The sequence below is a fragment of the Aspergillus sclerotioniger genome (genome assembly GCF_003184525.1).
Source record: "Aspergillus sclerotioniger CBS 115572 chromosome Unknown BO94scaffold_43, whole genome shotgun sequence".
NCBI lineage: Eukaryota > Fungi > Ascomycota > Eurotiomycetes > Eurotiales > Aspergillaceae > Aspergillus > Aspergillus sclerotioniger.
In genome coordinates, this window is record NW_020291033.1 from 42,481 (window position 1) to 69,756 (window position 27,276).

Sequence of the window (27,276 nt, forward strand, 5' to 3'; positions counted from 1 at the left end):
GGATTTGAACTGGGGAAGATGCAGTTGGCACGGAGGCATTTATTTTGCCAATTTGCTTTCCACAATGAACGCCCTCCAAGCCAGGAACATTGATAGACTAGTGACTTGAAGAATTACTGTCAGAGGGATTATCTTTCTTAGTCATACATAATGTATTTGTAAATATAGATTTGACCAAGAAATACATATTAATCAATTGCCCTCGACTTGGGTAATCGACTGATGTTCCACGCGAACACTCCAAGATTAGGATGTCGCAGCAAAATAATCCTAAAACGGATTATATGACAAATCCAGCGACACATTCTTCGAGACCGGGAACTGTGCCAGACTCAAATCAAGCTGCATAGTACCCTTGTCATCATGCATCGCCAGATCGGCGGAAGGGTCGGAGTTGTTGACTGGCGGGCCTGATTTCGAGGCCCAGAACCAAGCTGTTGAAGTGCCATTGGGATCCAAGGTATAAACGGAGCTGGAGTTGCTGGAGGAGAGTGTGGGCCAGGCGGACAGACAATTCATGCAGCGGATGTTGGCGGTCATCTTGCCGTTGTTGATGCCGGATCCTGGCAGGAGGGTCAAGCTTGCAAGGGGGTTGTATTGGGGCTCGCTCTGGCCACCGTCCATGCTGGATCGCGGCGACAGAGTGATGTTAGTCGGAGAGGCGGCGTAGAGGATGAAGATGTTGGCCGAGTCCATCTGCGTGCCTTGGCCAAGGGAGGCCCATTGCAGGGTGGTGGGAGCGGAAATTTGCAGGTATATGGGACCGGAGTTGGCAGCAGTGGTGGTGTCGGGGATGGTGACGCTGTAGGTGAGGGCTGGCTCACTGGGAGGGGAGTAGGTGAGGATGTTGGCTGTAACTAGGGCTTTGCCATTGTTAGGTGGGTTGTTCAAAAAATCAAGGGGACATACACGGCGTTAGAACTAGACCCTGGAGCAGACGGGAGGTATGCATGATGGGCTATGTTGGAGTCAAAGAATTGAGAACGTGAGTAATAGAATGAGTGTAGTGGATATAAGATGTGAGTTAAGGTATCCTGGCTGGTTGGACCCACTGGCTGGGCTGTTTACTTTGCGGCTGAAGGGACAAAACACATAAGACCTGGGACCGGAGCAGACCAACAATTTTCGATGTTTTAAGGTTCACTTGGATAGAAAAAGATGGCGATCGCTCGCTCAAGGAGCATTCCTCAGAGCTGCAGCATGTCGTCCCTTGCATCCGACCTGGCAGGACTCAGAGAAGTCATTGCTCACCCATCCAAATCAGCGAGGACATCTTGTCAGGACAGGCAGATGATGTGTATTAGGGATGAAAATATATCTACTTTATCTAGACGAACAGATGATTCAATGTCATCCACGAAGAAAAAGTAATCATGTGACTTTTCCTGCCCGAGAAAGTCGGAGACATCTGTTACTAGGTTGGAAGCATCATCGACACATTTTTAAACATTCGAACAAAGGCTTACAAAGCACCCATAAATATCTCCAAGTCTTCATCAAGTGCTAGTTCCTAAAAATTAGTATTTGATCCAGACCTACTGTCTAACGCTGCGTCCAGGGTCTTCGTCTTCCCTGTCAATCTAGCCGAAGCGGTGAAATTAGTATTGCAGATCGGTCATTATCAGTAAGACCTAAACAAACTAGTGTTGTTCAGCAGTCAGCACTAACGCGCTTCGCAATTAAGAGCATCTCCACTGCCCTCTTCTGCTCCACTCTTGCATGTAAGGGTCCACTCAACTCACCCATTCAATCTGGTGCCCAGTCCAGCGTCTAGTTATCACGCTTTGAAGTGTCATTCCCACTGATTCAAGACTGATCAATGAGTGATGGGCCATCCTTCCTCGAACGATGTTCGAATTGATCTAGGGAGAAAATCAGATAAGGAGTGTGCGGCTGATTGGAGCAGCAGGCGCTTCACAGTCGAAGGAAGAAGGATGAAACCACTTTAGTGTCCTAGCGGCGCTTCGATCCAGCCTCCACAACACAGATTTGGGCATGCACAAGACTATCTAATTATATCGCAGCAAGGCTGACTTGTCGAGATTACAAATACCCCGCACTGGGCATAAATGCAGGGGCATCCCTCTTTTGTGAAATTAACGACCGCATGACACAGACATGTTGCATCGATCGGAAATCCCCAACGAATCCTCCGAGGGCATTGTGATGGAAACAATTCACATCGCCGACAAATCTCGCTCCGAGGGAAGAAGCCCTAGCCCTTACTCATCACCTCAGAAGTCTCTCATCAATGACGACCCGCAAGCACCGGGGCAGCATCGAGGCGCCACCCAGAGGCTGTCGTGGCTGTCATCATGGTGGGAGGAAACCATCATATCCATTTTGAGCATCGCATGTCTGGTCGGGTTGATGGTGCTGCTGGGCCAGCTGGACGGCATGACCTACGCCAACTGGGCATACCGAGTCTCCCCGAACGCTGTCATCTCGATAGTGACAACCGCCGATCGAGCGACATTATTGTTCCCGGTCGGAGTTTGTCTCAGCCAGTTCAAGTGGAATCAATATCACCGGCAGCAGCGACTCGACAATCTGCAAGTGGTGGACCAAGCCAGTCGAGGGCTGTTGGGCTCTCTCCGACTCGTCACTACCACCCGGCCCAGTCTCGCCACGTTGGGGGCCATTGTCTTGATTCTTTCGGTTGCCATCGATCCTTTAGCCCAGCAGATTCTCACATTTCCATCCCGCGTGGTTTCGGCTTCCAACGAGACCGCGTCCGCCCAGACCGCACTGGTATACTTGCCCAGCGATCCAAATACAGACAGCACCATGAGCCTCACGGTCCTCGGCAGCACCTATGGGTCCAGCAGCTCCCAGGAGCCAGTCTGTAGCACCGGATCGTGCCATTACCCCGACTTTGTTGCCCTGGGAGCATGCAGTCAATGCCAGGACGTCACCTCGCAGACCAAGCAGAGTTGCAGCGCGCTTTCCTCCAACACTACCTTGGGGGGTGAATCAATCAATAGCACCGGGCTTGGATCTGCAGCGGTCAATTGCACCTATACCACCCCGGGAGGTCTACAAATCACCCCCACGGTTTACTCCCTGGTGAACTCCCCAGAATACGTCGACTTCACCAAACACGAGTGGACATTCTCCACCACCGGAGTCGGGGATCTCAATCTCAGCGATTCCCAAGGACCTCACTATGCCGGAATACTGAACCCTGTCGTGGCCCTCGCGGTGGCTAACTATAGTAACCCTGAGATGGTGTACACCAAGGACAATCTCACCGCGCTGGAACAGAAGCCCAAAGTGAGCGAATGCGCGCTCTATCTCTGTGCCCAGAAGTATGCGAACAACACGTACAGCTCTGACCATCGATCGTTGGCGCCCTCTGAGACGGAGCAGCTGTTTGTCAATCACACCTTTCAGATGTTCGGTATCAACAACCTATCCACCTCAAGCAATGACTCGGCTAGCTTTGCCTCAGCACACTCCTATAGTATGCAGGGTATTACCATTCTTGAAATCTTGAACTCTTTCCTGTCAACAATCACCCTCATGGACAAGATTGATGCAGGCTGGACGGCATCTTTGCAAGATGGCGATGGTGCTAGCCCAGTCATGAAGAAAATCGCCACTGGCATCACAGACGCTATTCGATCCGGACCGAACACTACCACTGTGACTGGGGAAGCGTTCACCACGCAGACATACATATCCGTGAGATGGTATTGGGCTGTTGCTCCGATTGTCATCACTGTAATGTCGATAATGTTTCTGATTGCGATGATTATCCATACTGGTCGTGCCAAGGGAGTGGGAGTGTGGAAGTCCTCTGCGCTTGCCTTGTTGGCCTGCAGATTGAAACAAGGGACAGAATATCCGGATATGCATGCCCTGGGGGCAACCGAGATGGAAACAATAGCCAAGAGGATGCATGTCTCGTGGGATAAGGATGAACCGTTGACTTTGTCGGTTAAACCTACTGGAGAGGTGCGGCATGTTTAACCCATTGATGACAGGACTGGGTCAGTTTTTGTATGATGGGGAATTTGGCTATTAGTTGCCTGAGGCGTTGTCGGTAGCTCGTTGGTTACATGTGATGATTAACGTTCATATACCCATAGCCCATGAGTGAGGTTCATATAGTATTCGGTCAAAATTATAGTTAGCAGTTTTAAATATCATGTCTCAGTAATAGGATTGGTTCAATATTTCCGGGTGGTGTGTTGTCACCACAACATAACACTTTAAACCTAGCTTGGATACTACAAAAGCTGAAAGAAAAACAAGCAGCGAATCAGATAACGCAATGGTTAGCAGCTACAGCATCATTGGTCTAGTGGTAGAATTCATCGTTGCCATCGATGAGGCCCGTGTTCGATTCACGGATGATGCACTCTTCTTTTTCCCCTTCTTTTTTATTGGGAAGCCTACTAATAGCGGGTACACAGACCGAATGCTGGAACTCTTGAACTTGATCAGTAAGATCCGCTTCCAAGTGGTTTATGCTTTTCACATACACCCTACTTCGTAAGCTCGATAGAAAGCAGCTTGGACATCAGTCTATGACGTGCGCCCTAGAAACCGTTCGTTGTCTGGTAGAAGTTTTTTTATTCTTTGTTCAAGATACGAGAAGTCACCCTCAGAATCCGATCAAACTGTACGTTTCTTTGTACCCGTGCGGTGCCTTGACCCAAGCTAATTTTGGATTGAATGATAGCTTCGCACCGGCTAATGTTGAGCTTTTAGCTGGGCATCAAATCAAAGTATCCCGGAATGGCTGGGGAGCGTTGGATGTGAAATTGACGATCCAGCTGACGGGAAATTGGCAGTTTAGTGATGAGCAAGGTGGTGGACAAGGGAATTCGAAAACGCTGACTTGGCCGTTGAAGTTGAGTGGACCGTCGTTGCATCAGTCGGATGTGGCATTTAATGTGGTTGAATCGGGAAGAATATGTCGGGGTAAGGGTTTGGGGAAGGAAGGAAATGTTCGAAAGGGTAGGGCTATCAGTCACGGATGGAGGGGGTAGGCTCATAATTGAAGCTTTATCCTGGCTTAAATCAATTTGTTAGTCTTCTGTTTATACTTGGCGCGAACAGTAACAAAAAATTCAATATATCCAGCATTAACTGTGATATCTTGAGATCTTCGCCCAGAGAGTATAACAGCCAAGCAGTATCGTTGAATGAATTACGCAACTGATTTTCTTGTTCCTGCTATTTGTTCTGTTCATTGATCATTTCATCTTTATCTTTGAAGGTTCTGCTAATTCTATAGGCAGATAGAAAAGCTCGAGAAACGAGACTTGAGGATATCCGGATTACAGGCCCACTCAGCCAGAGCCCTATCAACCTCCAAAACCAAGAAGCGAATCTCGATTCATCACATCCACTTCTCATGCAACCAAGTCATATCCATCCCCTCCATGCATCAAAACCACGCATCCCGTCACTTCAGACTCATCTACCTACATCCAACCACCCTCAGCTAAAACTCCGACGTATAATGCCCATCCGTCCTCACACTAGTATTATAAACCCTCGCTCTCTCATCAACCACATACTCAGCACAAATAACCGATCCATTCAACCGCATAACATCCCCAACGGTAGCATTCGCCACGATCCAATTCATCCACAGATTATGATTCAAAGTCGTAGTACTTCCCGGATCCCCATCATAGTTCAAGATATCTGCCCCAGGCTGAGACAGCCCAGCCTCATCAAGAATATACTGAGGAGCGGTGTTATTCCCACCCATATCGTACAGACGATGGGGTAGATCAGCCATCTGCCACTCCCACCATAGCTTGTCGAGGTATGCGTGATGCATGAAGAATAGCGGGTCGTTGCAGCTGTCGATTGGATCGAGCATTAGGCCGCCGACGCCACCGTGGCCGCCGCTGTGGGGGTTGCCGTTGTAACATTGCCTAGATTTACGGAGGAAAGTTGGTGGAGTGTTCGTAGTGAATAATTCTGGGAGGAGGGAAGAACACTCACCAAGCATCGGTATAGTTCGCATACCCGAAGCAAGTCTCGACGTTAGATGCAGCTTCCGTGGAGAAACTACTCTGGCTGAGATCGCGAGAGAGACAGAACTCGTTTCCTCGTTGGTGGTGATTGCTCATGTAGAGCACGATGTCCTTGAATGTTCCATCGCCAACACAGCTATTACTTCCTGTCCCGTTGCCGCCGAATCCAGTGACTGGGTCGAAGATGGGTGAGGAGGATATGTTCCCATTACTTAGATCGGTCAGCTCGTCCCAGTATGGGTGTGCGCCAGTGTAGTTGCATAGATTCTGGAGGGCTAGCTCGTGAGTGCGGACGTAGTATCGATGCCAGGGGAGGAATTGGCCGACGTAGTCTGCCACGTGGGGTTGTTAGTAGTTATTTGCGAGGAGAGTCGTGAGGTAGGGAGAGGGAAGTTAGAAGCTTACGGATGTCGTTGCCTTGGGTGATGTGGACATTGGCAAACTCATCCCAGACGTTGGTTGCGTTTTCAACGAGGCCTGTTATCGGTGGATGGCTCATTAGGCAGAGCTCTGCTTTGATGTAGTCATGCTTTTCTGCGTCGCTGAGGGCGTTCCACTGAGGGGTTGCATCACGGGTTAGTGTGTGTCTCTTGAGGAGGAGGGGGTATTACATACAGACTTCCTGTAGTTAATATGCTCACAGGTGTTTCGAATGGCCGGGGTATGAGTCAGTTGTCTCCCTGAAGTCGAGACGGGGGATGTCTCAACCACCAGGGAGGCGGCAAGCCCTAGAAGGGCACACTGGATTAGTGAAGGCGCCATGTTTCAAATTCTGGCCACAGGCTTAGAGAGGCACATCAGAAGGATTAGAGATGGCGAGCATAAGCTTTAAATCTGCCTCACCAAAGCATCCACGACAACCAATTGCCGATCTACCTTACCGAGAATTTATGCATCACCTAGCCACGAGGACATACACACCAGTATTACTGCCCAATTCACATCATCACCATCCGACCTTTTCCATATATGGATGCCTTGACCTCGCAGTAACAATTTGGTCCACGCACCATCACGTGCTGGTAAAAACCCCATGCCCATCAGCCCAGAATAGAAAAGATCGACCCACTTCTCCAGCCGATCTCCCTCATCTTCGATATGTCACCAAGAATAACACCAATCTGCTTACCCCAACTTTCCCATCCAGAGATATTGTGGAGTAGGATGTTCTTGGCAATGGCTTGGGCTACGTAGTCGGCCGCGCAAGATCTACATCTCTGCCAAGCATTATCAAGAAGACGTGCAGTAGCCCCGGAAAACTCGATCTCCGAACTAGTTTGGCCTGCATGAAGCTGGATTCTTCACTCCGCAGCGGACGGGATGAATTAGTTGTGCCTGTTCTAGACTGGTCTTGTGACACAGATTCTTACCTTCGGCAGTCTACAACGGCAGGATATCCCAGCCTTCCCAGCAGCAGCCAAGGCTGGGTTCGATTAAGCCGTGGGACAAGGACGGCCATTGGTGGAGATTATAGGAGAAGCAGCCGGTGATAAATATTCTATATATGACCAAAAGGTCTGCCATTTCCAGCGCCATTCACTCCCAGCAGTCATTTGCACCACTTTCTTTCCTTGACAATGCACCCTCTTCGCGCCCTGCTATTTTCTACCCTGGCATTCGCACTCAATGTCAACCGCACCCAAGCTTCCTCTCTCATCCACCCCACTGCCAAAACCCTCAATGGGACTTACTACGGCATTCACCAACCAAAATGGCACCAGGACTATTTCATGGGGATACCCTACGCCCAACCACCCGTGAGAGACAACCGTTTCCGGCCAGCCCAGTCACTCAACACCTCATGGACAGGCGAGAAAAATGCCACCGAGCCAGGCTACATGTGTTACGGGTACGGTCCAACACAGACAGTCCTCGGAGAATACGTATCAGAGGACTGTCTGACCCTAAACATATACCGGGCATCCAACGTATCCGCTTCAAAGGGTCTGCTCCCCGTGGCTGTGTACATCCACGGCGGTCTCTTCAAGCATGGCTCTGGCCGCGACCCTCGATACAACATGACATCTCTTCTTCAGGTAGCCGTCCAGAACGATCAAGAGTTTATCGGGGTTACGTTGAATTACCGTCTAAGCTATTGGGGTTTCATGTACGGAAAGGAAATCGCTAACGAAGGGGCCGCGAACCTCGGGTTACGGGATCAGCGTCTTGCCTTGCGTTGGGTCAAAGAGAACATTGAGGCGTTTGGTGGTGATCCGGAGAAGATCACTATATGGGGCCAGGAGGCCGGGGCGTATAGCGTTGGTTTGCAGCTTCTTGCGTATGGGGGGCGTGATGATGGGCTTTTCCGTGCGGCGATCATGCAGAGTGGGAGCCCTATGTTGATGTGGCCGGCTGTTACGGTGGATGAGTGGCAGGGGCTCTATGATGAGTTTGTGAGTGTGACGAATTGTACGGGGGTTTCTGATACGCTTGCTTGTTTGAGAGGTGTTGATGCTGGTGTTCTTTCCGATGTGTTTGGTAGTGATGTCACTATGCTTGATCATCCGAACCCTGTGATCGACGGTGATTTTATCCAAGAGTTGGGGGCGAAGGAGCTGAATGCGGGACATTTTGTCAAGGTGCCGCTGCTGCTTGGGACGACTCGGGATGAGGGGACATGGAGTTATTATGGTGTGGAGGGAATTAATACCACTGAGGAATTCTTGAAAATGGTGGAATACGACGGATTGAACACCTCGGCCGCGGAAAGAATCACAGATCTATACCCTGACGATCCCGCTGTTGGCATTCCATCGACGCTGGAGGGAAGACCCGGGAATGACACCGGACTGGGATACCAGTGGAAGCGCTCTAGCGCGTATAACGGGGACAAGGTCATGCATGCTGGACGGCGGATGGCAAGTGAGGCAGTAAGTTACCGAGCATTCGTACCTGACGTGAAGAAAGCTACTAATATATGCACGCTGCAGTGGGCTAGGCATGGTGTTGACGTCTATGCATACGTGTACGATGTCCTGTTCCACGCCAAATGGTGGGAATATGGGGCACAGGAGCAGGATGACATCGCGTTTGTCTTTCATAACGTCACACTGTCCGAGTCGCTCAGTCCGACCGATCAGGCAGATCAGAAAAAGACTTTCGAGCCGCTGAGCTATCTGATGAGTAGTATGTGGATTAGCTTTGTTAGTACGATGAGTCCAAACAATATTCCGAGTAAGTGGTATTGGGTAGAACGATGGGGTTTCTATGGGCACTGCTAACAATGGATTGCGGATCTATAGTTAATGGCACTAATATATGGCCGAGGTATAATGTCCAAAACCCCGAGGCATTAGTGTTCGATGTCAACGCCACCCAGCTATGTCGCATCGAGACGGACAACTACCGCAGTGGTGCCATTGCGTATTGGATGGACCTGTTTACCACAGATGGGTATCCGAAATGAAGGATTCGGGTCGTTTATTGGAGTATGGGATTATTGAATGGGCATATATAGCAGAAGATTGTATAGTAGTAATTTTATTAGAGCGCTGATCGTGATAAATATTCTGTCATTATTATCTAGGGTCTATGAAGGGTTTCAATCGTCACATCACGGAATTTTGCCACAGAATCTGGAAATTCATCAACAGTTTTTGAAGCAAATCAACGTTCTTGGAAGGATTCACTCGGTTTTCGCTCGGAGGAGTTGCCCGAGATGAGGGAATCGAGAAGGATCAGTTCCTCTCTTTGCAAACTTGTACCAATCATACCGACTCTGAAGTTTAACAAGGAGATGCATATCACGGGGATCCGCACCTGCTGCGGCATATATTGCTTTAAGGACATTCTCTGTGAAGTTGCCCTTAGCTTCATCACCCCCATGCTCAAGAAGCAGCTCCACAATAGGAAATTTCGGAGCTGCGGCGGTCAAAACTCTTTCTGTAACATGAATCTCAAATCCTCCTACTTTAAGAAGGAGGTTCATCATATGCCAGTGTGAGATGGCAGCAAGCAGGGTCTCTTCTGTAATCTTGAACATAGAGCCTTGGCGTGCAAAAGGAAGGTCCTTGATACCATAAACTTCAGCGATGGCTAAAACGCCGCGTTCCGTAAACTTGAAACCATCAGGCATCCAACGTAGAAGGATGTGAAGGCTATTGGATTTTTTACTGGTCGCCAGAAGAAGCTCCTCGGTGATAGTAATCTCATTGCCTAGTTTCTCCATGAGAAGTGACATCACCCGAGGGGATCTACTAGCTGCAATGATCACCTCTTCCGTGATCAGGAGATGATCAAAGCCGTATGAGAAGAGTAGTTCCATGACTTCATGATTTTGGGCTGCACTGAGGAGGACTCTTTCAGTTATCTTGAAGTCGACTTCTTTTTGAGTGAGGAGGAATAGCATGACGGCGGGATCAGCACCTGCAGCTTTTAAGCCCGATTCCGTGGTATACAGCTCGACGATTTCCTGTCTTAGGACAGAGATGACTTTCCTCCCGTCATAGAAGTTGTCCTTTGCAGCTGAAAGCAAGTTAACAGTCAACTTAGTCTCTTCCGTCCGCCGACCTGTCATTGTGGCCAACCCAATGTCAGATGAACGGGATACACGGACAAGAGAGGCGTCGGTAACTACAACGCATGTAGCTTCTTGACGAAGAAGAAATTCAGTGACATGTTTTTGGTCTCCATCTGCATCAGCGTGAGGATAAACTTCGCGTGTGAGGCACAACTCCTCTCCCCCGTATCCGACTAGACAGATCTTTCGTTTTAGGCTGTACCTCTGCCTAGCCAATTCAATGTATGTTCGGTTCAAAGTCGTAATATTCAAAAGGAGGTCGGACATCGTGTGGTAAGCGTATGTGTTTATATGAAATAGATGAAAGATGACCAGATGAACCAGCTCCTTCTCCGATTTTGTGTAGTCCACTGGCAAGGAGACATCGCATGTCAGAAGCAATGCCAAGCAAGGCATATATCATATGTTGGAGTGGCTACTAAGGCGATTCAACCGTGTAGAATGAGATGGATGATGATCTAGCTAGGGGCCTCGTAGGCCATCTATATGGACTAACTAGCGGTGTAGGGAGGAGCATCACGTGACCCTACGTTGCCTACCGGCGTGGGAGCCCATCGGGGATCCCAACATCATATCGCGAGGATCCGTCGCCTTGAGACGTCGAAACTTTGACAGCAGTGTAATAAGTCGTCGGTTCTCGCTCCACCAAGAGTTCTGTCTCGATATGCCAGGTATAATGTCCAAGACTGCCTGGGTGCGAGGCCTTGGCTGTGTGCCAATGAGAGATAGGGCTAGAAGGAAAGATTCTGGTGAGACCGATTTACGTCCAATAGTTATCACAGCACGTCATGTATTTGCGACTTCCTGCAAGGTCCAGACTCTTTTAAACCACGAATTTCCCACTGCCAACCGCATCCCACTTTCTTGAGTTTCTTTAATTCCAGGATAACGATAGCGTAGGGCCTCTTTTCCTGAAGACCATATGTTGGCCCAGTGTTCATCCGTGGGCTTCCAGTCCTTGTATGCATGCCGTCGACACTCCCTTTCTAGGTACTTAATCGAATCCATAAGCACATTCTCCGCGTAGCCTGATCCTCCCAACCAAATGATTACTTGCTCCGCTCTGGCATATATGTGCCCCATTTGTTGGACCTGGTGCTTTCTCTCCGCCATGTTACTCTGGTTGATGCATACAGCATCACCCCAAAGTATTCTTTCCTGATCAGACAGCCGTAGATGCTGCAGGGCATAAAAGACACTTCCGTTCACCGGTAGTCTCTCTCCGTTCACAGTAATATGATCCGTCAATTCTGTTGCATGGCATTCGTATGAGAGCGCCTCGTAGGGGCACCAGTTGTCGCTGTCAAAAGATTCTTGTGTGAGCTCGCATTTGATCTTGTCGGAACGCTCCCCGCGATGGAGTAGCCGGAAGGAAGGGCGTTCGAGGTCAATGGGTTCGTATTCATATGGGGCCACAACTGTGGTGGGAAGATTAACCTTTGAGGAAGATCGAGAGAATCACAAAAGTCATTTGTTAGCAAAACCCAAGTGGATAGTCTAATCGTGCACTGCAGACATAGAATGGAAGATAGCCCTCCCTTGAGCATATATCTGCAGCAAGAAAGCACCCGGGAAAATGACACGTCCATCCGGATCCGAAACATCTGGGCGTGGAATCAATTTATCTTTGGATTGAAGGAATGAAGACTAAGCCTGTTCACCGGAAGGAAGCGTGAAGGAGGGGTTATCATCCCGATCACATGATGAGGCCAATGCACACTGGACAGTTGACAGTCTCGGAGAAATCAGAAGTATAACCAATGTTCTCCTGACCTTATCGCATCTTTTACTCCCTCAAGCCCTGCATTTCCTATTGTTCTGCTCAAAGTATCCTTCATCGGCTGATGCTTGTCAGGGTTTTGCCGCGTTATCCCATTTGAAGCCGATACCAAGGCTTTCAAAGCTGTCTACCTGGAGCTCCCCGTCGGTTTGTGCCTAATTCCAGGGGTTGAAAGAATCTGTGCGACCGCTGTGTTGTACCGGGCAGACTGCTTAGATTCATTGGAGGTAGCATGGCTGTTGAATGCTTCCAGCCAAGGAGCACTCCGAATACATTATAAGAATAAAATCATTCAGTCCTGAATAACGGCTTGTCATAATGGAAGAAGAGAGACTTCCTATTCCCCGTGGACTCGGCCTTGTCATGTTGCAAGTCTCTTCTCTGGAGGTTACACAAGATGTACCCTGCAAGTCCTCCCTATTGATACCAAACAATGACTGGCTTGGGTCTTCTTCTGGAGCTAAAGGAATACATAGAATGACCTCCCGTGCGCAGACCCATAAGGACCTGAAAGCGTGGGTTTTATTAGACGACAGTGTTACCATAGAAGATCTGATGGGATTTGTGATGACGCCCACAAAATACCCAAGCTCATTTCTGACACTTGTCGACACCGTGATCTGATCAAAATCGTGACGAAGCTGGTGTTCCGCTGGTAGGTGGTATCATTATGAGTTGATGGCTGCAGGTCGTACCAAGCGTGATCCTGCCACTAAATGACAGATAGGGTTGCACAAAAAGGCAAGCCCAACACACCCAGCCACACTGATGGACACAAAGCCTTATCGACCCGAATCAGAAAATAGGCGTGGCTGGTAAGAGTTCCTGTGCAGTAGAGGTAGACTCCGAAGACTGTCCCAGAATCTTCTCCCAACAATCATCCTCAGTCTTGACAAAACAAGAGCTTTTCATCTCCCGACCCAGATTTGCCCCCTTTTGACCATCAGACACGACCACATCCGAGCAGCAGGTCTCGCTTCGTTTGCACCAAGGGTAGCATGAGTGACTCCAAGTCTAATGTCGAGGATGTTGGAGAAACAGCCCAGGAGCCCAGCATACCTTCCACGTCTCCAGCACACAACGAAAGCAGAACGAAGCCGCCTCCATACAGTCAAGGTACCACTGACAGGACTACCACCGAAGCATCAGTTTCACCGATGAATACCGGTGTTCTCAAGTGGTACGCTCGTGGTGTGGTGGACAATCAAATTGGCAGGTAGTCCTCTGCATCAGACCCTGCTCTTTTTTACTGTGGACCAAGAAGTGAAGAATTGACTAACATCTTGATAATCAACAGGGATATTCTTACACCTCGTCTCAGTCCTCGTTCTCACACATCTCTACGTCCCGACGGCGCGACCCTTCACGTCCCGATTGCTCCTCCTTTCTCACTACAATCCGGATACACAACTCTATGGAATTAGTACTGATGACTTCTACCTCGTCGGATTCTATGTGTTCTTCCTAAGTGGACTTCGTGTCTTTCTCATGGAGCATGTTCTCGCACCAGTGGGCAGACAGTTGGGGCTATCAAATGGAAGGGATCTCAAGAGATTCTCGGAGCAAGGATGGTTGCTATCCTACTTCTTCGTATCCTGGATCTTGGGCATGGTGAGCGACAATTCTCCGATCTGATTATTATTCGGAAGCTAACCCAGTGTAGTACATCTACTGCACATCGGAATGCTTCCTCAACATGAGGCAAATGTTCACAGACTGGCCCACCAGGGAGCTCCCTGCGATCACCAAAGCATATATCCTGGGTCAGTGGGCTTTTTGGCAACAGCAGGTCATTGCCATTCATCTTGAAGAACGTCGCAGAGACCACTGGCAAATGTTAGCCCACCATGTCATAGCAAATGCCCTGATTTTTACTTCGTATGTTCTGCACCTGACCCGGGTAGCAAATTTGATTCTCGTTCTGATGGACGTGGTGGATATCGTTTTTTGCGTGAGTGTCGTCCAACTTACGCCTTGACTGAATGCAGCTAACTTCCAATCAGCTTGCAAAGTGCTTAAAATATCTCGGCTATTCCACCCTATGTAACATCACGTTCGGTGTCTTCATGATCACATGGTTCGTCGCACGTCACGTCTTTTACTTGATGACCATGTGGAGCATTTGGATCGATATGGCCGAAGTCATACCCGTTGGCTGTTACCATGGATCCCAGAGGGATCTGAAAGGCCCTACCCCTTTGCCTCAACATGGTTGGATGCACATCCTGGACCCCTTTCTAAATCCGGCTGGCACAATCTGCTTTAGTAGAGCCATACAGGGATGGTTTCTGGGTTCACTAGGCTTTCTTCAAATCCTTACTATGGTTTGGTTCATCATGATAATCAAAGTAGCCATTCGGGTGGTCAAGGGCGATGGCGCTACAGATATCCGCAGTGTTCACGAGAGCGAGAATGAGGAGGAGCAGGAGGAAGAGGGCTGTAATTCAGAGGCCTCTACTTAATCTATCTTAGATCTTAGCAATTTAGTCCAGGAGAAGAGACACAGCCACCAAAGCTGCTCCCCAGAAAAAAAATTCAGCCACATCTCAACATAAGCAATATTAGTCCAGTGTAGCATTCCGATGAGCAATTCAGATTCACTTACTCCGCCTTAACCTTAACCCAGTGGTACGTAGACACATTGCACCCGAGGCCTATCAACCTCTTCATCGTGTATCCAGATCAAGTATCGAGAGCCCACGACGGCGGATTCGATGTCTCTTGTTCATTGAGCCAGCAGGCTGCATTGACTCTGACATCGCACTTCCACTCTCCGAAGCCTCGCCAGCCGTCCTCTTTGGTGGTGATTGTTTACCAAACAATCCTATCGCACAGCGACAATCAGTATTCATTACTATGAAAACCACCCCCGATTGCGTCATACAAATAAGAGCAGGACACTACCTAGTGTTCCACCTTCATAAACCAACATAACTCCCATGATGACAGCCAAGACAAGAATACCTAGTCCTGCAGTCAGAACAAACGGCGTTGGGAATGTGGATGTGAAGTGTTCGATGATGGACATAGTGAACGGCATCCATGTAGATGTAACTACCGACTTTCCTGGGTGTGTTGGAGTAAAGGTGGGTGTCAGGTGACTGACTGTGTGACGTGGTATCTCTATATTATGGAGGAAAACGTTATATATAGAGGTCATGGCCGTGTAAAGGCTCGCCAGTTATTGGGAACTTGAACCTTCGAGTCACCTAACCTCGACGAATGTCTTTGCCGTCACCACCAGCGAGACCACCTGCACCCAGACTCAACGGCACTACTGGTAGTGCATGTCAGGTAGGGCTATGGTCTATCGGGACCGATTATTACTAGGCTGTCTTGATCTTCTATCTTGAAATAGCCCCAGCCGATCTCCCATACACTCGTAAGATGCCCCGTTATATTAATTATCATATTCTTCTTGGTATGTGCAATTTAATCCCCCCCATCGTCAACATTGAACCTTCCCGTATTCTACAGAGTAGTTTCCACGACACCAACACCTGTGCCCTAATTCTAAACCACAACCGATCAACCACAACCCATCTAGACGCGATCCCTCTTGCAATCAACCCTGAAACACTTCCACCCTCATCTACGACACCACCAAAACCTCCTCGCCTTCTGCGGCTCATCACTCCCCTGACTACACGGCCTCTTTGCAGCACCCCCAACCCCATCCCCATCCCCCACCGACCCCGACCCCGACCCAACAACAACCAACTCCTCCACCAACCTCTTAACAAAACTCGCATCCGGCAAATACCTCACCTTCTTATGCACCACCACCGGCCAAGGCACATACCTCCTCGCCTCCATCGGCTCCTTCAACGCCCCCAACAACTCCTTACTAACCCTCGCATCAAACAAATGCACATAATCCGTATCCACCGGATTCACCACCACCAAGCGCGCCATATACCCTTCCTCCCCCTTCACTCCCCCAACCAACCTCCTCTCCTGCAGCTGCGCCAACGCCAATAGCATACACACAAAATACGGATCCTCCGTCCAATCCTCCGGAGTCACCGCCTTCAATCCCTTCCTGCCTATCCTCTCACCGATGGTGTTCGGTCGACCGGTGGGATCCGGCCACGGTCTGTATTTGGCTTTACGGTCTTGCTCGACGCTCGGGTAGTCGAAGAACCCGATGATAGGGGGTGAGCCGGACTGGATTTCGGTTTCGGTTTGGTTGTTGCGGAGGAGGATGCTGTAGGGTGGGCGGTGGATGAGGGTGTTGGCGAAGTAGAAGGCGGGGCCGGTGCTGGTGATTTTGTTAGGGTTGATGATTGGGTTGGGGGGAGGGAAGGGGAGGGGAGGGGGGTACCGTTGTTCGTCGAAGGGGTAACGGCGGTTGTAGAGGAGGGTGTCGATGAGATCGTGGGTGGAGGAGGAAGTTATAGGGGGTAGGGGTGGGGAAATTGGGGAGGGGGGAGGTCCAAGGAGGAATAGGAGGAAAATGAGGAGGAGAAGGAGGAGGTTGGGTTGTGTTCGGTGGTGGGGTGGACGTGTTGGAAGTGACAGCCCACGAGGTTTAGATGATGGGAGGTCCAGAGGAGGGGCATGACGAAGAGTTCGCGATGGTGGCGCATGAGATCGCGGAGGGACATTAGGGGGGATGTGCTCTCCATGGTGGGAGATGTTGAGATGGGAATGCAGATGGAGAGGGGGTGAGAGGGCTGGACATGGCGGTATTTAGCTGATTGCTGTTAAGGTTAAGCGAGTTGAGTGTGTCGGGGATATTCACTGCTTGGTGACTTGGCACATCGTGGCGTTGGATGATGTTTCACTTGGTGGCTGAGGGTGATGAGGGGTAACAGCCGGCCCTAATCGTTGTGCTCCTTGACGCGGCTTTTGCCAGTTCTCACAGACGGTGTCTGTGAGACATCAAATGGAGATGTCATCTAGGAACTGGAGTAACATTAACAACAGGATGAGGTGTTACTGCTGATTCAGCACATAGTTGCTATATTGCTATTGTTGTGTGTTGCATTGCAACAATCCCCAATTATGGCCTAGTACGTTCTTCATCCATTTATACTATTTTTATCATCAGCATGTCCAGTGAAACATCCGATCATAGGCTTTTACCGTGCCACCATATCGGAAATCCCAGTCCAGGACAAGGATTTTACCTACGGAAATTGCAGATGCCTCCCCGAAAAAGCAAATCCCCTTTCCCAACCCCACCCGAGAGGTGTATATAAAGCGGTCCTCTCCTGCCCTTCCACTGATAGAAAGCATTCACACATATCAGAAGCCAGAGGTGAGGATGGCTGAAAGCAGTCTCAACAGCTATCCTCTGGGTGCATTGAATTAGACACCATGGCGATTTTTTTTATATAAATTCAACTTATTCTTCCCCACCATGTCTACAAGGGTATCAGGGCTGTCTCAACATCCTCCACCTATCTCCTTTCTTCCCCACTGTATCCTGTCCATCACAATCTAACTCCACCGAATGGAGGATAACCGACCTGCCTAATTGAGCTCAATATACAACGGAGCGAGCCGGGTTCGAGAACCTCATTAGCGGGGACTCTCGCTTTTAACCGCTGATGGGTGAACTCATTCGACGCTACCATCCTTGGCTTCTACGAATGGGATTGGAGACATCATCAGCGAGTCCTGATCGTGATGCGAGCCATCCAGCACTGTATACAGCATTTATGGCTTGCCGCGGACTGGACAGACCATTCAAAAATTTCAATACGTCTGCACATGTCCTCCATTCCCCTGATACTGATGATGAATCCATCACTTCCACCTTGGCTTCATTACAAGGCTGGACATTTTGATCATAATGAAATGCCATTGAACACCACCTCCTATTTCTCCAAGCCAACACCATGTCGACGTCGATATCTGTCGCGAACCACAATACTGTACCATGCCTACCTATTCAACATGAGAAGGCAAAATGGCATTTTCCAAGGCATCTTGCAACCCTCCATCTGGTTGTGAACACAAGCAAATCACCGATACCATCAAACACACTGTTCGGAACAGCTGTGTCGACGATGATATAGCCCGCACTGCTACACGGCCCCTGATCCATTCTCCATAGAAGAGACACCGAAAATTATCCGCACCATAACACCAATCCATTATTGTGTTCGACATGAAGTTCCCCTGCACACAGCCTTCCTAACATGCATCCTAACATGCATCAACGTGACCGAGTTTGTGCTGCCTGATCAACTTGAACAGCAGCTACCTCCACCCTGCAGTATTTTATACCTAACACCCCATAGGTTGCCTTTCCTGGTGATTATTGACCAAGAACCCCATGAAATATGGGGTATTCTTTGGGTTATAGCTGACCAAACGGTCCTTGAAAAGCTCACTGTACAGCAACGGTGCCTCCGCTGTCCCCCACTCCATTCATTTATCCATCTATACCTCTGCCAGCATCGAGAGATCTTATATCCAAGCCCCAAGAGTTTCAATATTACATTACCGAAGACCCACCCCGGTTACATCCAAGCTCATCAACTGCACCCTCCTCCCACCCACGAAAAACCAGAAACAAAGCCTCCCACGCGGTATCCCATCCATTCAAGCCAACACGCACCGGGCTTCTTTCTTTCTCAACCCAACTGAATCGATCAAAATCCAAGTGGCCGGACTGATTGACCCACCACGTAACACCGAGTGACATATTTCTCAGCCCATGCATGGTGAACACATCAATACTTTTCTCCAAACCAGCACTCATAGCGCCCATCTATTCTAGCCTCACAGTTGTCCCAGCTATGATTATCTACCAGCAACTTGCTCATACATTGCTTCACTTAATCACCGTGACTTCCGCAGTGTCATGAGGTCCGATCTCATACACTTAATCCTACCCATCTATTCATCCTCATGACTAGGAGGGAAATATACCCATGAAAAATACATTCCCGTTCTCACCATTGGGATTGCAATTATCATGTCAAGCCCTAAGCAACACGAATCCGAAAAACAACTTCCTCTGATGTCACAGTCCCTGGGTTCGACTTGCCCATTCTGCGATTTCTATTACATAAAGCAAGTCAAGAGAGCTACCATAGCATTAATGGATCCGATGACATATAACATATCAAACCGCACAATACTATTTTCCCTTTGGCGAAAAATCATCACTGGGAAGTGTGTTCGATGCGATGGGTGGAGCGAGGAGGTGGCCAACACCACCAGGGCCTGATGAATTCAACAGGACCAGTGTCGCTCTATTGGAACATGAGCGTGGGGTATTTGCCTTTTGGATAGATGGAGAGACTATCTTGGTGCGCGTCTTCCACTTCCAGAGTTTGAAATTGCCTCGTTGGAACTGGGAGTCCATTGACAGGGCTGTTGGATGAAATCCAGACACAGAACTTAGCCGTTTGTCGATAAAAGGTGTGAACATCAATTCAGTTGTCTTGTCGATGACGAGAAACAGAACTCAGGGCAGACGCCTTACATCTTCCTCTTTGTCGGCGCTGGAAACTATCCAGACATCCTTGTTCCTTTCCCTAGCTAAGAATTGACAAGGGGGATTTACTGCCATGGATGAATCTCAGTGCGAAAAGAACCCAGCGATTCCCAGTGAAACCGCAAAAGAGCCCGAAGGGTGTTTTATCTCAAATCGGAGCGATATCTGGGAGATGACATCCTCTTGTGGATCGTCAATGGAAACTCCAATGATAAAAGAGGGATACCTCATCCCTCTGTGGATTGAGCTTGACAACGCCCACGTGTCCTTATCGAACGCGTTGGATGAATCCCAAGACAAGAAATGGAATCCGGTATATTGCCAGTGACAATCCCGACAGAGAACCCAAAGGGTGTCTTTTCTTGACTCAATGGATATTGTCTGCTCGTTTGTTGAAGCTCAACGAGGGTGACTATCTAACGCCTCGCTTTCGGATGGATCTTGACAACCCTCACATGGTCTTACTTATCCTGATGAGATATCAACACGGTGTTCCTATCAGCTTAGATAGACCTCCATGCACAAAAACACGATCGTCTCATCGGCAGAACCTCCCCCGAATAGTCCCCGGAGGGGTGATTTTATCTCAAATCGAAGTCCGGACAAACGACATCCTCCCACCGGTTTCTCAAAACTCAATGAAGGAGACTACCTTACATCTCTTCTTCGGGTGAATCTCGACATCCTCCACACAGCCATACTCCTTCCTCGCAACATCAACAAGAGGTATTCGACTCACCCAAGCACAGAAACCGTTTTAAGGTGACGAAAAGCAACCCCCCAACATAAGATAACCAGCTCACCTGTTTCCCCTGAACCCACACACGACCAAGAAATCCAATGAGGAGACGTTCACCGCCTCGAGCTGATCAAGCGGCATAGAGCATTGTGTTAACGACGAAATCCCCAGCAAATGCCTGAGTGGGGTTGATTATCTTGACCTCGAATCCAAGCTGAAAACTGCAGCATCGTCATGTGTCGCATGCGGAACCCCACACAAAACAAGCGGTTATGTTATATTATATTATAACTGGAACAGAAACATCGCAGGATTCACCATCGCCTTATATCTGGCGCGAAATGAAAATAGGTGTTTGGTCTACTGAAGCAGAGATCGAAATCAAGACCTCTTGTTGTCTTCTTTCTTTGATTATATCCCCGGGGCCATTTGTCTATTGTCAAATACACAGAATGAAATATATATCAGCCCCGGTCACACGACTATAATACCCTTGCACGACGATTTCAAGAGTCCTTGATACACCCTCCCCAAACGAGAACGCAATCTGACGCGACTGTACGCGGGGTGCAACCACACACGCCTTTACTGTGGGGACACCAAAGTGCTACAATCATAGGATGGTTTGCGGGACGGGATCATACCGTCTTCGGATTGGAGATCGGGATTTTTCCCAATGGGATGTCTGCTATCTGGCTGTGTAGGGCAGGGAGTTGGTTTGGTTGCGCGTGTGATTGGGATTGGGATTGTGATTGGGTCTTGTTTGAGGAAGCGATGAGCTGGGGATTATCTTATTGGGTGGTTCGGGCTTTGGGTGCTATGGGGGTAATAATAATATCTGGTGTGTTGGGGATATATGGGATACTATGATTTCTTGAGGGTATTTGGAAAGGGTTAGACCCTGTCATCCATTCGGAATCGGAACATCTTATGTTCCCGTCCGTCTGGCCCTGAGATTCAATCCGACAAACTATCTACATGGGAGGAATAGGAACGAGCCGACAAGAGGAGGGTTCGAAGATATGAAGGAATGCTCTAAGAGGAAAGGAAGGCCTATAAGTAGACTTGGCTCACCCGCTGTTAGTTAGTTTACTGCCATACCTTGCGTAGTCATTCGGCTTCTTAGCCCGTCAGAGTATGTGGTAGGGTTGGGAAGTGGAGGTAGTTTGTTTGGAATAGTATACTGGGTTGCATGGCCGTTGGCGACTTGGAAAGAGCCTTTGAAGGGACATGCTAGTCGGGTATGAGGCAATTATCATCATCAAGATAATAAGTATAGATTGTATTTAATTAACTAGACCATGTCAACCTTAGAAAAGATAGGGAATAATATCACAATCCTCATTCTGATCGAACGACTCAAACTTCCCTCTCAGCCGACCACAAGTATTATTGACCCGCTGCGTCTCATCAGAGTTGCTCTTGCACGTCCAGATCAAATCCTTTTCCTCGCGAAGAAAGACTCCCATGGGAGGATAGCACATGTGTCGAGGCACAAGCACGCCCTGACTCGGAAGACAAGAATGTGACCCGAGAATCAACGTAGCCGACTTGGCATCTTTCTTCTTTGGACTCTTCGAAGAGCTTTCCTGTGCCGGGAAAAAGTACATATCCCGTGCTTCGATCGATCTGGGCAGGAATACTGGTTCCTGGAGGCGGCAGATATCGAGGCTGCCGGGGTTGTCAGTGGAGCGGAAAAGAGGTATCCGGAGGACGTCGAGTTTCTCATCGCGGCGAGTAAAGAAGAGGTGGGTGTTAGTCCAGGTTAGAAAGTATGGCATATTTGATACGAGGAATTTGGAGGTACTGCCGAGTTCGATAGTCGTGCGGAAGACCAGTCGAGGCGGGCTGCTGGCTGTCTTGCGCGCCGACAGTCGATGGGTAGATACCTGAAGGCTGAGCAGCATCGATGCGGGTTCGTCATCCTGTTTAGCAGCCTCGCGAGCCTCCAAGGCTGCAAAGTGGAGGTGCCGTCCGTCACGCGAGAAATGGGCCTTGATGAAAATGTGGCAGCTTCGATATCCCGATCGACACAGCTCCCGGGTGAAATAGGTGTTTTTCTGGTAGTTGGCAAACAGAACCTCTCCGTCACCCAGTGGCCAGACCATGAGGGGCTCGGATGGATGGAATACCGGCGGCGAGTCAAACAGATTATCCTTGATAAAGCAGGTGAAGTGAAAGACAGGGATCTGCTCCTTTCTGGTGAAATCGTAAACACGGATGCTGGTGCGGCGAGTCCCCTCGGTCTTTGTCGTCTTGCCAGTCATCAGGTTCTCAAGTTGAACTCCATACTCGTTTTCTGAGGCGACTCCCTCGTCATCAGAGAAACTGTATGTCGACGCAGATTCAACACTCGACTCGGCGTATGAGTCACTGTCCGATGGTAAAAGGTCATCCCGATTCTTCAGTGCATCACTCTCAGCATCAGATTCTGAGAGTTCACTTTTGACTTCAGCATCTAGCGCTAGAGCACGGCTATTCTTCTCTGAATCGCTGCCATCGTCGCTGAAACTTCCAAGGAAGCTTCCTCGCTCCTCAATGTCAAGCTCCTCCGGATCCAAGTGCTCTTGATCCCAGTCATTCCATTGCTCATCGTCCTCCATCTCATTAGATAATTCGGTGGACCCTTCGCTCCAGGAGGTATAGGCCGAGTTGCCCGCTGATTCAGAAGACGTTTCCAGCAATTCGTCCGTAGCACTTGACTGTGTCGTTGCCAGCTCCAAAGCCTTGTCTCTCTGGCTTGTTTGGTGAAGGTCGTCGGCATCTTCCAGTTTCAGTGAAAACTCAGAGGTGACATCAGTATCACTGCTCCCGCTATCACTGTCGCTGTCTTTTGTAACAACAGTCGTTGGCTCCGTGCTGTCGGGAGTCGAAGACGAGGCAGCGGTTCGTTGGTCCATCTCGGTCGTCCTCTCTTGTAATTCCCGTATTGCAATTTCTGCATAGTCGAGAATCTTGACTTCGCCGGTGACTTGATCTGGGATCTTGATGTCAGACTTGTATATTGGTCGTCTTGTTGACACCGCGATGAATTGGCAGCCGCCGGCCATCTCATCAAAATAGTCTTCATCGGGATTGATTGCAGGAAGAGGCGCGTATTTATGATCAACTCTAATGAACACTTGAGATCCAACACGCATAAATTGCAAGTCTTTGGTAAATGAAACCAGGCGAGGTCGACCGAGTATATTCTCTGACACGGGATATTCATACAGAGGCCAGGACGAGGAGGATGCATACAGCGTCTGTGCTTTGTGAAGCTCGGATTGACGACCATTCAGACGCCAATGCTCGCAGCGAAACTCGAGTCTGTCATGATCCCTGCAGACATTCGAACATTAACATATACCAGCGTGAAGCGACAACTCAATAGCTTACTCACACTTTGAGAAGTTTCATAACCGTCAGCCATTTTCCTGTCTCGTCAACTCCTTCGAAGCATCGAATGGGATTCATCGACGCATCATCAGTACTCGAAAACAACAGGCTTTTATATCGACTAGGTCCCTTGTGGAGGTGATTGTCAGACCCCAATGCCCCAAAGAAACATCGGTCAATTTCTCCTCTGTGGGGATCCATGAGGCTGGTCTGACCATCCAGCAGAGGTCCCCATTCCCCAACAAAAGTGCCGTAGTCAGCTGAAAACGTCTCATTGGAGTTCTGATCCAGCCAATGAGGAAATACACGCTTGATATGCCTCCCAGCCCAGGGACGTAAGCTATTGTACCAAAAGCGAAACTGGCCTAAGCTCATCAGATTATCTCCAGTAAAATATCTCGATATAACATACCGTCAATAAATAAACTCTGTATCTGCAACAAGGTAAAGAATTGGGGGCTAGTGATGAACGTCGATGCTTTCTGGCAGAACTCCGGCGAGTATTCGATGTTATCCAAGTGTTTGTCCCAGTACTTGGCCGCATAAGACAGAAGGTGGTGGCTCAGAATGTCGTCACCATCAGAGTCGACAAACGTCTCTCCTTTCTGCACAAGTATCTGGCGATAACGGGGCTGTAAGAGATACTTCTGGCAAATATCTGCCAACACATTATTCGTGAGAGCGTATGCTGGGGGGTTCGAGTTGGGAGTGAGGATCTCAGGGTTCTTCAACAAGAAGCTCTTGACAGAGCCGTGGGTCAGAGTACAGATCGAAATCTGTCCATCTGGTCCGTCGGTCTCATGGACTTGCACAAGAGGCTGGCACAACTCCAGAACCTTGCCCTTTTTGAGGATCTTTTGGCTTTTATCGATATTCTGTCCTTCTTGGCCTTTTACCATCGCGGTACATTCACATAGCTCATCCAAGCGTAGAGGTCGTTTTGCGTGCACGATACACGATAGAATGATTCTAGAGTTTGTTAGCAAATCCAGATCACTTTAAATTGGGTCAGTATGGCGTACGAAACAAACTCCCTGAGAGAAGGCTGGATGCTGTCAATCTTCCTTTGATAGTACTTTTCATAATTTTCCGGGAGACCATTCTCAATAAGTCGCTGGATCATCTGTAGCGTCACAGCATCCGACATGGAGTCCAACATGAGGGAAGCCCACAGGAAGCATCCATCGGCTCTCTCTCGTAGATCCCCGAGAATCAATTTGAGGTATCCGGCATCCAACTCGAGACTGTCCAACTCTGTGATCTTTTGCGACAAGTATCGCTCTATGTCACGGCTGTTCAGATCTTTGGTAATCTCGATCGATGGGAGGCTCTTGAGACAAGAGTCGAGACAGGTGCGATGCTGAGAGCTGTACCAGATACGCAGGCGGGGAGCTGTACGAGCCAATTCTCCAAAGAACTCCAGCACTTTGCACAGCTCCTGCTTCCTGCTATCCGTTTCGCACTCTTCGTCAAGTCCATCCAGGAAGAGATACGTCACACCCATCTCTTCGAAGAGCATTTTAATCACTTGCTTGACATCTTCGACGTTGGCTGTTGTGGCTCCTTCCTGTGTGAATCTGTGGATCTCCTTGGGCATGTCCCCGGTCTGTTTCCCCAGTCGATTCACAAGCTGCTCTGCAAGACATCGATACACTAGTAAAGCAGGGAACTCTTCATCAAAGGTGAAGTAATGGTAGATGACAGCAGCGTTGTCTGAACTGGTGGCTTTCATTTTCTCAGCCGCATACGCAGTCAAGACAGATTTCCCGGCTCCTGGAGAGGCCTTGACCCACAACTGAGAAGCCGGGTTGCTGCTATCCATCCATTCCTTCAGGGTTGCGTGCTCGAAGAGCCACTCACACGTATGTGGGCTTCGTTGGGCGAGCTTATTGTCGCGATGGCGAAAATTGCTCCCATTGAGCGGCAAGGTCCCATCCCGCAGCCACGTTCGCACATCTTCCTGCCTCTGGATTTTCCTTTCCTCTTTCCGCTTTTCCATCTCTTCGGCCATCATTTGGAAGAACACTGCTTGTTCTTCACGGGCGATCCCAGCCAGTCGGCGCTCTTCGGCTGCGTTCTCCCTCTCGCCTCGTTCCACGCGCTCTTGAACGGCCGGTACCAGTTGGCTCATGCTGTCTGCTGTATTCCCGATGCTGGTGATGATCCCATTGAGTTTGTCGACGCTGAAACTAGTCATCGCTCGGAATGCGCGATTAGCCACGCAGCGATTACATTCCTTATCGACTCGCCGCCAGAATCGAATAATGTCAATGTAGGAGGTCTGCAACAGCTCCCGCATGGTGGCAGAGTGGTCAAATAGTTCCTCATATTCGGTGAGAATGGCGAGATGCGTGTTCAGTTGTTTGATCTGATCGGAAATCTTCTCATATAATTCGAGAAACCGCTGGGAGCAGTCGATGACCGCTCTTAGGCAGCCCCATATTATGGCGGTGGGCATCGGGTCTGCGGAAACGAGCGAGTCGACCAGCCCTGAGTAAGTACTCAGCACTTGTACCACCGGCTTCAAGATCTTACGAGCTGCGCGAGCGGCTGTGCGATCCTCCGCCCGGCGCTCCAACTGAACGATGTCTTCTTTGATCACATCTCCAGTGAGAGGGACCCCCGACCGTTGCTGTTCCTGTAGCTTCTGGATAAATGGGGGGGTCTTGCTCTTGGATGATCGTGGTTTGTTAATATATTCTTCGAGCGCCCGCGCAAACGCTGTGGAGCTTGCAGCAGCAGCATCGTGTGTATCTTGGGCCATTTTGGATCTTCAACCGGGTGTGCACACAGAATGCGATGTCAGAGGTAGTGTCTTCTGAAAGATCAGTCAATAAGTACAGCAATGGTCCGATAGGCGGCTCTGTGTAGTGGCGATCCAGGCTGATGGCATACCACATTCTACCCTGCCAGGCAGACGTCAGACTCAGGGATCTGTTAGTCAGCGATGCGTTGGCAGCCTTACCAACATTCGCTCAGTGACTCAACAGAATACGAGGGGGGCTCAGCACTAGCCGGGAGTAAGCAGGGAAGACAGGGAAGGCAGGGCTGGGCGCTGGTTACCCTGAGCCGACCTGTTTCCCCGTCTCTATCGACAGAGTAGCAAAATAGTGGTCCGATGGCGGCTGCGTTCGCTGGAGTCCTCTTTTAGAGACGTTTAGAATATGGCAATCATGTCTCTCGGTTTAGGTCCGCCCATGACCATCGCACCTGCAGCAGCAGGTAGAATGGTGGGGCAGCGAGCCTCGTCAGTAAGGCTGGGTCCCGGTCCGAGAGTCAGTGTCAGGCAGGTGTCAGGCTGTCAGCACCGAGTCACTGGAGATCCGCCCCACCGCTTCCCGCTCCCGCTGCCGTCCAAGGGTCAACGTAGGTCAACAGTCAACCTCAGGCTGCCTGCCTTCTTAT

General features: G+C 49.4%; 8 protein-coding genes and 1 non-coding gene across 9 annotated transcripts; 4 read left to right on the top strand and 5 right to left on the bottom strand.

Moving 5' to 3' along the window:
* Positions 1-270: 270 nt before the first annotated feature.
* On the bottom strand, positions 271-952 carry BO94DRAFT_611228 (CBD9-like protein; the record flags this gene model as incomplete). Its single annotated transcript, XM_025616620.1, has 2 exons — positions 271-863; positions 910-952. The coding sequence occupies 2 exons, from the start codon at positions 950-952 to the stop codon at positions 271-273; spliced, it is 636 nt and encodes a 211-aa protein (XP_025462271.1).
* A 1,186-nt stretch (positions 953-2,138) lies between these two features.
* On the top strand, positions 2,139-4,122 carry BO94DRAFT_540123 (DUF3176 domain-containing protein). The gene has a single exon (XM_025612842.1). The coding sequence runs from the start codon at positions 2,398-2,400 to the stop codon at positions 3,970-3,972; it is 1,575 nt and encodes a 524-aa protein (XP_025462272.1). The 5' UTR covers positions 2,139-2,397; the 3' UTR covers positions 3,973-4,122.
* Positions 4,123-4,292: 170 nt separating this feature from the next.
* BO94DRAFT_t292 lies at positions 4,293-4,363 on the top strand. The gene has a single exon. It is a non-coding gene; the product is annotated as a tRNA-Gly (tRNA).
* Positions 4,364-5,455: 1,092 nt separating this feature from the next.
* BO94DRAFT_590542 (Di-copper centre-containing protein) lies at positions 5,456-6,761 on the bottom strand (the record flags this gene model as incomplete). Its single annotated transcript, XM_025616038.1, has 4 exons — positions 5,456-5,897; positions 5,968-6,331; positions 6,405-6,555; positions 6,615-6,761. The coding sequence occupies 4 exons, from the start codon at positions 6,759-6,761 to the stop codon at positions 5,456-5,458; spliced, it is 1,104 nt and encodes a 367-aa protein (XP_025462273.1).
* Positions 6,762-7,576: 815 nt separating this feature from the next.
* Positions 7,577-9,405, top strand: BO94DRAFT_611229 (carboxylesterase family protein; the record flags this gene model as incomplete). The annotated part of the gene is made up of 3 exons (XM_025616621.1): positions 7,577-8,869; positions 8,930-9,173; positions 9,242-9,405. The coding sequence occupies 3 exons, from the start codon at positions 7,577-7,579 to the stop codon at positions 9,403-9,405; spliced, it is 1,701 nt and encodes a 566-aa protein (XP_025462274.1).
* A 219-nt stretch (positions 9,406-9,624) lies between these two features.
* Positions 9,625-10,785, bottom strand: BO94DRAFT_611231 (uncharacterized protein; the record flags this gene model as incomplete). Its single annotated transcript, XM_025616622.1, has 1 exon — positions 9,625-10,785. One exon carries the CDS (start codon positions 10,783-10,785, stop codon positions 9,625-9,627), a length of 1,161 nt encoding a protein of 386 aa, XP_025462275.1.
* A 519-nt stretch (positions 10,786-11,304) lies between these two features.
* BO94DRAFT_550921 (HET domain-containing protein) lies at positions 11,305-11,989 on the bottom strand (the record flags this gene model as incomplete). Its single annotated transcript, XM_025613512.1, is given in 2 exon segments — positions 11,305-11,936; positions 11,956-11,989. The coding sequence occupies 2 exon segments, from the start codon at positions 11,987-11,989 to the stop codon at positions 11,305-11,307; spliced, it is 666 nt and encodes a 221-aa protein (XP_025462276.1).
* A 1,274-nt stretch (positions 11,990-13,263) lies between these two features.
* On the top strand, positions 13,264-16,994 carry BO94DRAFT_569769 (TLC domain-containing protein; the record flags this gene model as incomplete). Its single annotated transcript, XM_025614754.1, has 6 exons — positions 13,264-13,510; positions 13,596-13,909; positions 13,962-14,249; positions 14,302-14,737; positions 16,638-16,701; positions 16,955-16,994. Exons 1-6 carry the CDS (start codon positions 13,297-13,299, stop codon positions 16,992-16,994), a joined length of 1,356 nt encoding a protein of 451 aa, XP_025462277.1. The 5' UTR covers positions 13,264-13,296.
* A 4,757-nt stretch (positions 16,995-21,751) lies between these two features.
* BO94DRAFT_299499 (uncharacterized protein) lies at positions 21,752-26,835 on the bottom strand. Its single transcript, XM_025606726.1, has 4 exons — positions 24,894-26,835; positions 24,284-24,840; positions 23,876-24,236; positions 21,752-23,814 (listed from the first exon to the last, which is right to left on the bottom strand). Exons 1-4 carry the CDS (start codon positions 26,633-26,635, stop codon positions 21,804-21,806), a joined length of 4,671 nt encoding a protein of 1,556 aa, XP_025462278.1. The 5' UTR covers positions 26,636-26,835; the 3' UTR covers positions 21,752-21,803.
* Between the last annotated feature and the right edge of the window lie 441 nt (positions 26,836-27,276).

What these genes read in the sequence shown, in the direction of transcription:
- BO94DRAFT_299499 (XM_025606726.1), bottom strand. Translation starts at nt 26,635, where the DNA reads ATGGCCCAAGATACACACGATGCTGCTGCTGCAAGCTCCACAGCGTTT. An exon ending in TCTCTCAGGGAGTTTGTTTC is followed by an intron (nt 24,841 to 24,893) that starts GTACGCCATACT and finishes AACAAACTCTAG; the next exon opens with AATCATTCTATCGTGTATCG. An exon ending in GTTATGAAACTTCTCAAAGT is followed by an intron (nt 23,815 to 23,875) that starts GTGAGTAAGCTA and finishes GAATGTCTGCAG; the next exon opens with GGATCATGACAGACTCGAGT.
- BO94DRAFT_540123 (XM_025612842.1), top strand. Translation starts at nt 2,398, where the DNA reads ATGACCTACGCCAACTGGGCATACCGAGTCTCCCCGAACGCTGTCATC.